The sequence below is a fragment of the Hyposmocoma kahamanoa genome, unplaced genomic scaffold (genome assembly GCF_003589595.1).
Source record: "Hyposmocoma kahamanoa isolate Upper Pololo Valley unplaced genomic scaffold, ASM358959v1 192, whole genome shotgun sequence".
Lineage (NCBI taxonomy): Eukaryota > Metazoa > Arthropoda > Insecta > Lepidoptera > Cosmopterigidae > Hyposmocoma > Hyposmocoma kahamanoa.
Window position 1 is genome coordinate 10,560,300 of NW_020653719.1, and position 9,746 is coordinate 10,570,045.

The following is a 9,746-nucleotide window of genomic DNA, read 5'->3' on the forward strand; positions in this document are numbered from 1 at the left end:
GTGTAACTAGAACGATGACTAGCGGAATTTGGAGCAGGCAACACTGTGACGAGTGACGGTTGGTCGTTCAGCCTGTAATTCATTTGGTGGCAGAAAAACAAGATTGCTCTTTCGTAGGCGGGATGAAAATGTTATTTTCAAAGACTGTCCGATGTTATATATGTTGTTAAATTAACGGTTTTTGACTTTGAAGTGAGGAATTAGGTGTTGACACGATCTCAATGAATGTGTTACAGAATCATTAAATGTTTTCGTAGATTTATGTTACGGAAATGGTGATTAATTTTATGATTTTCTATAATTGAAAGTCATTTCGAAGGAAGACTTATTTGATTACGTATTTATTTCCAGTCTCGTGTTGTGAGGATCTGATTTGTATCGTGTGCAGTAAAAACCTTTCCTATGAACAAAGGATCGGGTCACCGTTAGCATTTTATTACGTACCAGACTTGTTATAGGCCGTAAAAAGTATATCACACGTAGAAACGTCCCTAAACGAAAAAAGTCAACTTTCGAGAAATGGCAACAAAAAATGTCAAAAATAAGTTTAAATTATGAGTACAAAATCGATTGCACAGTTTTTCGTCGATCCGGTGGGACTTGAACCCACGTCGAGACGTCGAAATTCTTCTATGCGTTTTCTTCATAGAACTTTATACTGACTTGTCGGCATTCGTCGCCGCTATCTTAGAATCTGTATTCATAATCATAACAAAATTAGTGGTGTTATTTCACAAAAACTCTTAATAAATAAATGAGTTTAAATTTGAAAAAAAAAGCAAGATTTTCGGTAACTGTATTTTTCAACGTGCGATATGTAACAAGTAGGACTGTGATATTTCCGCGCTAATAGTATACTGCACGTGAGGTGCACGAAAGGAGCCTCCCCGTAAGACGCACTATTCATATTCTTTATACGTCTGGTGCACCCTGGGCAAGGCTCCGTCACTCGCTCAATGTTACGCGACAAGTGTCTACCGCTGAGCATACCGACGTCGGCACAAGCGTTCATACAAGTCTTTCATCATTTTTTTTAATAACAACGGGACGAACAAGTCGTGCGCCCGATGGCAAGCTACACGCCCGTTCATGACAGTTACAGTGCCACTCAGAGCTTTAAATTGCAAAGATCTGAGGGGCACTACCACTGCGCCCGACACCCTGAGACATAAGTTGGCAAGTCCCATGTGCCAGTACTTTCACCAGCACCCTTACCCTTCGAAACCAGGACAGAGTAATGCTGACATTACTGCTTGGCGGTAGAAATAGGTAAGGTGACAGTACTACCCTGGACGAACTCCTTCACAAGGAACTCTACTGCTACTTCATTATGAGCATTCGGCTCCGCACGACTGCATACGACGGGCAACATTATTTTCACCTCTCTGAGCGCGTGCTTAGGTTCCTTTTTCCTTGTAGTGAGCGCCTGGTGTCTAAGAAGGCTATTATAGCGTAGGTATTTTTGATTTTGTATGAGAGTGATGTATCGTCTCGTCAAAACGCCAGGCTAAGTAATTACCGTCCTTCTAATACCAAACAATTAACTGTTTACTGTCATAGCCATTTGTTTCTATGTAACATAACACACAGTAAACGCTTCTGATACGATGTTATATGTGCATTTACACTCTAATAATTTCTGTAGTGTTATTTTATGTCCATGTTTAATAGAGGATTTCTGTTGGCGAATCTAATAAATAAATTCTAAAAAATCTGTTACGTAGAAGCTATTAAGTAATCAGTGCCCTGGGCATCAATGAGTACCTTACGCCGAGCGCCAATGGCAAATATATCCCACACTCAATGCAGCATGGCGGCTATTTGTGGTGTGATCATCATGGCTAAGTTCTGGACCGCAGTGATAATAATATTGAGTATGTGTGTATGTATGTAGTATGCCATCGATACAATAAGAAGTAAAACTGCAGTGTAATATCCACAGGAAGACGCTACTGCACCTTGAATTATCAATGCACGTTTTGATCATTCCATCAGACATAAGAGTATTAAAAGAGGTCGTCCAGAGAAGTACTACCACGAGAGCATTACTGCGTTCCGATTTGGAAGGATCTTTATGCTGGTGAAATTACAGGCATATGGGACTTGTCAACTTATGTCTCAGGATGACAGCGCAGTGACAGTGCCCCTAAGATCTTTGCGATTTAAAGCTCTGAGTGGCACTGCAACTGTTATGGAAAGGCGTGTCCCTTACCACCAGGCGCACGACTTGTTCATCCCGTCACTTGATATTATAAAAAAATACAACCTCAGTACTCATACATGCACATACTAATTAATAAACATAATAAATTCAACTAATCTCAAACTAGAAGCTTCTACGCCTACTTAGTTGTTAATTAAAGCAAATTACGGTTTTCCTTTGTTCATCAGATCGGCTACACACGTTACAATGAGCACGCTAAAGGCAATGCACTTGTATCAAAACAATTTCGACCTTCGATGTAATATTACACCACTTGAAAACACTAACTGGAAGTCTACCCTGACCCCGTTGTCGTGCAGTTGTTGCTGATGTAGTGGAATGGTGATTCTCGATTGTTTATACACATATGGACGTATTTAGACGATCGTTATATATATATATATTTAATTATGATAACAACGTTAATAAGATTCAACTGAAATCATTCTTTTTTCAAATTAAACGTTTATTTTAAAAACCGAATAATTTCGATCGTCTTTATCTTTCTTATTTAATATTAATGGATTTGCCCTCGCATTAGCCAATGAAAGAGTTGGGAAAGCAGAATTAGAGATTATGGAAGCGGTACGGAATTTGGATGAAAAAGGATATGGTAGGTTGGGTAGGTGGCAGTTATTATATATCTGCCTACGTATTAAAGCTTGATATTATTATGTTCCATAAATAAGGTCAGTACATTATTAACATCTTTGTCGATCGTCTTTTGATTTTGATTAAACGTTCTAGTATAACGTGGTCAGTGATTCACATGAACTACGTTATCATAATACAATCTCTTTTTTAGCTAGTTTGATTGGGGTCGATTTTTTTTGTAAAATAAAGGAAACGTAATGTCGTAATGTCTTTTGTGTTTTCTGTGACTAAAGTGCAATATAATTGCATTATTATAATTTTATAAGTACTCATGAGATCTTTAACTACATCATCCAAAACAAGATGAAGATGTAATTCCACAAACTTGTAATTTATAAAAAGGTATATTATTTACAGACATACTTGTAATGAAAACGCCTAATTGCAATAGTCTGCCTCGCAAAACGCTTTGAACTGCGTCTTCAGTAAACTCGACATTCCCCTCATGATATTAAATGTTGGAGTTGAATGCAAATTGGTATATAATATTTCCTTGTGCATGGTCGATTGACTCACAATGGACTCGAATGACGCTCGAGACAAAGCCGGCCTTGCGGTCACCCTCGTTGTTTCTATTACCTCCCGAGATATATGCTTTTATGTTGGAATATAAATCAACTTCACTGGTCAGGAATAAGGCGTGTTTTCAGATATAAATGATTTTTACACATACATATTTTACCGACGTTGCTTTTTTATCAATTTTTTTAATAACGTATTTTTTTTAATTACTAGACAATCACGTACCATTGTCGGTCGTATCGTCGCGTAACTTCAGTTCAAGAACAATTCCTGACTACCAGACACTTTTAAGGTACGAGTGTCGTATATATGTACATATCAGGGTTGTTGCGAATATCAGCATTAGAATCCACATAAATTAAAATATCCACACCCGCATCAGCCTCTGCATTGATTGAAGCTAATATTCATTGCGGATGTTCGAGACGTGACATGACTTGAAAAGCACGCTGAAATAATTTACAAACCTTCCAAAAACCGACTGCAAGCCGACAAATCGTAGGGAATCTGATAATTACGAAGCAAGACTCAAATATGTTAAGGTACGCCCTCTTCAGTACAGACGTGTGATACTGGACTATTCCACACTGTTTAAAATTATCAACTTTGAAATAGACTCAAGTGAGGTCCTAAGCCACGCCTCTTTTAAGACTGGCAGTAAAGGTACTTCAATAACTTTTTCTCTGCAATGTAGCACAATGTCTGATATAATGAACCTATTTTCCGCATATTTATAACTCATAACAACTTTTCTAAGGATTTTGACTTATTCTCCCATAGTCACTATGCTTATTTAAATATTTGTAGGAAGCTGAACATGTTTAAGAACCTCATTGTTTTTATGTATGTGTAACATGATTTTTTGCTATTGTTTTTAAGTGCAATTTATTTATTATGTTCGTAGTCTGTCAATTTGTAAGTACTTTATTTATTTGGCAAAAGCCGTGAGTGGCTGTCGTAGGAATACAAATTTACTCCTGTTGTAATGCATGTTAATGTTATTTTAAGGATCTTCACAGTTTGTATTCTGTAGCCAAAAATAAATAAATAAAGCAGCAGCTGTTGTTTTTTAAATATAACTGACAAAATTGCACAATTTGATTGTTTTCATACAGATTGATTCTTTTATTAATAAACGTCATAAAATCTTTGAATATTTTATTAGAGAAGTTCAGTAAGGCAGTGCATTTTTCAAGTTTTTTTTTTCATCGTCATCATATCAGCCGGAAGACGTCCACTGGTGAATATATTCCTCCCCCAAAGACTTCCAAACTAGTCGATCGAACGCGACGTGCATTCAACGGTTACGCGCCGCCCTTACCAGGTCATCTGTCCATATAGTAGGGGCCGTCCCACAGAACGCCTTCCGGTTTGTTGTCGATGACTTTCGTTCTTCTACGGATCTCCTCATTTCTGATTCGATCACGTAGAGAAATGCCCAGCATTGCTCGCTCCATAGCAGTCTTTTAAATAGATAAAGCATCCGCTGATGTGTAAAAACCTGCATCAGCAACAAAATTGGTATATAATCATATTACATAAATTTAAATAAGCAACAAACAACAATTCTCTCTTTAAAATCTATCAGCAGCAGTAGAGCTCCTCGTGAAAGAGTTCGCCCAGGAAAGTACTGACACGTTACCTATTTCTGCAGTCAAGCTGTAATGTCAGCATTACTGCGTTCCGATTTTCAAGTGTGCTGGTGAAATTACAGGTTCATGGGACTTGTCAACTTATGCCTTAGACGGTGGCAGTGGCAGTGCCCCTGAGCACTTCGTGATTTAAAGTTCTGAGTGGGATTGCAACTGCTATGGACAGGCGTGTCGCTTACCAGGCGCACGACATGTTCGTCATGTCCGTATATTCAATATCTCTAGTCAGTAGAGCAGTTAAGAAAACATATTTACGGAATTAATGTGAAGAATAATCTTGTAAATGTTGTCGTTATTATTAGGTACTGATTACAAAGAAAATCCGACTGGACTCGACTGTGCCTTTTTCTCTCTGCCTCACTTTGGCTAGAGACTCTGATTTTGAAAGTACATTGATTGGTAACGGAAATCCAACTGTGTGCGTGTGCGAATGGACACTCGGCAGCGTTATTCAATTAGGGCGTACATTCACTGTAGCGTTGCGCGCAAGACATGGCGCATTTTCTCATTTATTCCAAATTCAAATTGACCCTGAGACATAAGTTCACAAGTCCTTAAAAACCGGAACGCAGTGATGTGTGGCAGTGCTTCCGTGGATGAACTCTTTCACAGGGAGTTCTACGGCTATTAGAAACTGAGAAGTCTGGTTACGATTCAAACAATACTTTTTTCTCAAACAACGCCTTATCTGATATAATAATAAATTATAGCTCTAAAATTAACACCATAGATCAATTTCTAAATTGTCTTCGTGGCAACTTTACTGTAATGTAGTCGCCCTGACACCGCTTGCACCAGTGGCGCCGCTGCCGGCACATGCATTTACATAACCTGTGTTCCGCGTGAGTCATACATGCAATCTGACTGCACAGGTTGCTAAATATTGATAATACAAATTTAGCACGGCCTGTTACGAACTGTTTGTGGCTCTGGATTTAGACATTTTGTACGAATTATGAAACGGATTTACGATTTTTGTATTAATTTTTCATAATTGAAGGTTTCTTTTCCATTGAAGTAATTAATTATTAGAAGTAAGAAATTAATTTTAATAAAAAAATTTAAAAATATCTTCATACTTTAAAAGGTACAAATACAACACATAATATTTTCTTGAAACTTAAATGGGACCTCTACTAAGGTAAGTCTCTTTCCAATAAAAAAAGAATAATCAAAATCGGTTCACAAATGATGGAGTTATTGCGTGACATAAACACAAAAAAAAATTTTGAGAACTTGAGAAATTGAGAACCTCCTCCGTTTTTAAAGTCGGTTAAAAGTAATCATCTCTTTGTTGGTATTTGACATTGAACATTACATCAAAAGGGCAGAACATTCTATGTGTGTAGTTGATTTCACAACATTGTAGGTCAGTAAATTGAATTAGATTACCTTGAGTTAAAATGAACAATATAATACAAGTTCAATTGAAAAATTCCTTGGCCTTGCTCTGGGAGGTTATCAGTCTCCCACACGCATGGTGGTCATGGATAGTGTACATGAGCAAACTTAGTGGGGTAAACAGAATGATAAATATGTTAGACTCATTAATTAAACCTAATTTCAGAGCTCACACAAAGTTTAGTATAATATTTACCTTAAACATTTTAACTTTTATGGTTTTATCAACAAGGATTTGTATGACACTATTGAAAATGGATCAATTTCGGGAGAAAGGTTTTAAGTCCATAATACAGGCCCAATTTTAAATATGTGTTTTTACAAGGTCTTGAAGGTATATTTTAACCATACAAAAAGTACATCAATGAACTAACTTTTCGGTATAACGAGAATTTATTCCCTCTGTTTTTTTCAATTGCTTATACCTTAGTGACTTGGTAAATAGTATATAATAAATAGTAAATTTATTAGAAATTGTAGAAACTGATAATAACATAATATTTTTGACATATTTAAGAAAGGTGATTGACTAATCCAATCATCATCTCTCTAACATAGCAATGGGATGGTACACTTTCAAAGCTCAAATTACTTATCTAGCTTGAAGACAACTTTTATGACATTAATTTTTAACAAAATTAAGCTGCCTCTGTGGCCAGGCGACTACCACGCCAAGTAGAAGGTCTAGGGTTTGATTCCCGGGTCAGGAGAAATATTTTTATGGCCTATATTTTGATACCTCCAATGTACACACGCCAGCACATCAAGCTACACATTGTCGTATCTTGTTCCATTGCACTGGAGGCGATTTTCGAACAAAAATGCGTAGTCTGATGTGCCGTTGTCTATACACTACTTACTATTATTATGCTTCTCGAATTATGTGAACAAAAATAAAAAAACAAAAACCTGAAAAAAACCAGAAAAAAAAAATTCGAAAAAAAAACAAAGAAACGAGTTTTGTGAGAAAAATAATAAAGAAACAAAATATGAGCAAAATAATAAAAAAACAGACCAGGTCCAAAAATTAAGTTGGAGGTATTGATTTATATCTATCTTTCGAGAGTTTGGGTGTAAATTGTAGTTGTCAATGTGTGTGTCCATGGCACCCGTGATGCAGGGTTTCCCTAGTGCAGGGCTACGACTGTGTGTGTTATTGCTATTACAAAAACTTGATTTAGAAAATTCAAGGAAATGTTAAATTGCAGTTACACAGTTATCTTGTGTTAGTATTAATTAACATAACCATTGTCTTTGCATACTAGTGCTTTACTCAGGAGGAAATTAACAGTTCAGTTTTATAAGTAATATACCAATATTAGTTATCATTAAGTCTTAACTGGAAGCTGATAAGGAATAAGAGTAGTTACAGTAATTTAACCCTATAACAGTAAAAGATAAAAACATGTACTAATAAACTATGCAACAACATGTACTTTTCAAAGCATGTTGTTATTATTATAGTTTTGTACCTGAAAGAGCTTCGGTGACATTGATATGAAACAATTATTATGCTCTTAACTATCACAAATATCTAAAGGTTTTCTGACAATCTTTTAACTATTATAGAAGGTACCATACAAGTCAGGATTCATGTACCAAATTTGTCCATTTAAATATATGTTCTTTATTGTACAAAGAAAAGAGACATAAAACACACATTACAATGGACATATACAAAGGTGAGCTTATCTCTATCAGAGATCTCTTACAGCCAACCCTAGCCGTGGTGCAAAAATGAGGTCTGTGGGACTAATTATTGCACAACAAAATTTAAATTTAAATGAAATTCAATATCACCTCCTGTCAGTTGCATCATTTATGATTTTATGACTTGTTGTGGTCACAAAAGCAATTGTACAAGTGCTGAGTGTGTGACAATCCAAATTTGAAAATGCTAACAATCATATAATGTGAAAATCGAAAATTAAAGTCCTGTTTTTTTTTAATTATGAATGCTATTTAGCCTTGTTTTTTTAATTTTTAAGTCTTGATTTATTTTGAATGTGTTTTTAGTATTTTAATTTTGGTATTAGTGGAATCTTTTGTGTGAAACCTGTATGTGGTTAACACTCAATAATTGTACTACTCTCCCTAGAATAGATGTTACAATCAATTTTGAGAACATTTATGAGCTTAGTACATATTTTGTATTTTATATAATTAAATAAGAAAGCTTTGTAGCTTAAACAAGCTTCTATATCCACAATGAATTATTATTATTATTACTGTTATTATTATATTACCTAGTTATAACCTAGTTATTATAATATCTAATAATATATTAGACTAAGAATAATATTATACATATTTATTAGGAAGTTGGAAGTTAGATAACTATTTCTAGAAAAGGAAGACCTGGATATAAACTTCAAATATTAAATATTTATATTACATGGATTTAAAACTTATTGTTATTAGAGTATTGGCAATACAAAAACAAAATTAAATAAAAATTCAACCAAATGCTAAGATGATAACAAACCGTTATCAGTTAAAAATAGGTTTCATAAATTAATTTTATAATTACGAACTCTGATAAGGCGCCGGCGGAACTTAATCATTAATTCGACTGCCCGATGTATCGACGCCGTAAACAGTAAATACAGCTTGCCATCACTTCCACCCTAGAGATGCGAAGGTGGAAAAACGAACTATAAACAACATCGAAATTCTAACATAAAGTTGTAGGTTTAATAGTGAAATTGACGCTTAACATACCTTGGGATACAGTTGGAAGGGGTCCTGTCCACTTCCCAGGCCGCAAAAAGTTTCATAGGAACAGGTTTCGAAGCATTAGTCATCTTTTCAGATTTGTTTTTCTCGGTCATCGTAGCGACATAAACACTCTCACACTACACTTAACTGTTGGATGGTTGCATTGTTATTTGATAACTAAACACGGCACTGGATTCATTTTTTACGATACGCAATATGCAATTAACAACGAAGCAGACTGCACTCACAACAATATTCAATAAACTTTCGCAGGCTTCGCAGCACGGAGCAGGCAAGCATCAGCTACCAGGCGTTCGATACGATTGACAGACAGCTGCTCGGTGTTGCCATAATTGGCTAAAATAACATCCCAAGTAAAATTTCTCCCAATACAAGACTACAACGAACGTCCAATAAGCTATTACGGAAATTGAAAACACAAAACAAAGTGGTTTTTTCATTATTAATTCATTTTGTCTAAGATTGTTTGACCCCATTGTTTACCAAAGCATAGTGGCGAATTCAATCATTTTGAAACCGTTAGTTTAAAAATGTTCGATAACTTTCACTTGAAGTCGGAATAGACATAACTCTCC

The 9,746-nt window shown here is 35.6% G+C and overlaps 1 protein-coding gene across 1 annotated transcript in view; it reads right to left on the reverse strand.

The window, feature by feature from the left end:
- The window catches only part of LOC113226473 (phosphofurin acidic cluster sorting protein 1), a 252,829-nt gene extending 243,370 nt beyond the window's left edge, over positions 1–9,459 (reverse strand). Inside the window, exon 1 of the mRNA XM_026459104.1 lies at positions 9,154–9,459. Coding sequence (XP_026314889.1) covers positions 9,154–9,263 — 110 coding nt within the window. The 5' untranslated portion in view covers positions 9,264–9,459. The remainder of the gene's footprint in view (positions 1–9,153) is intronic.
- Positions 9,460–9,746: the final 287 nt, after the last annotated feature.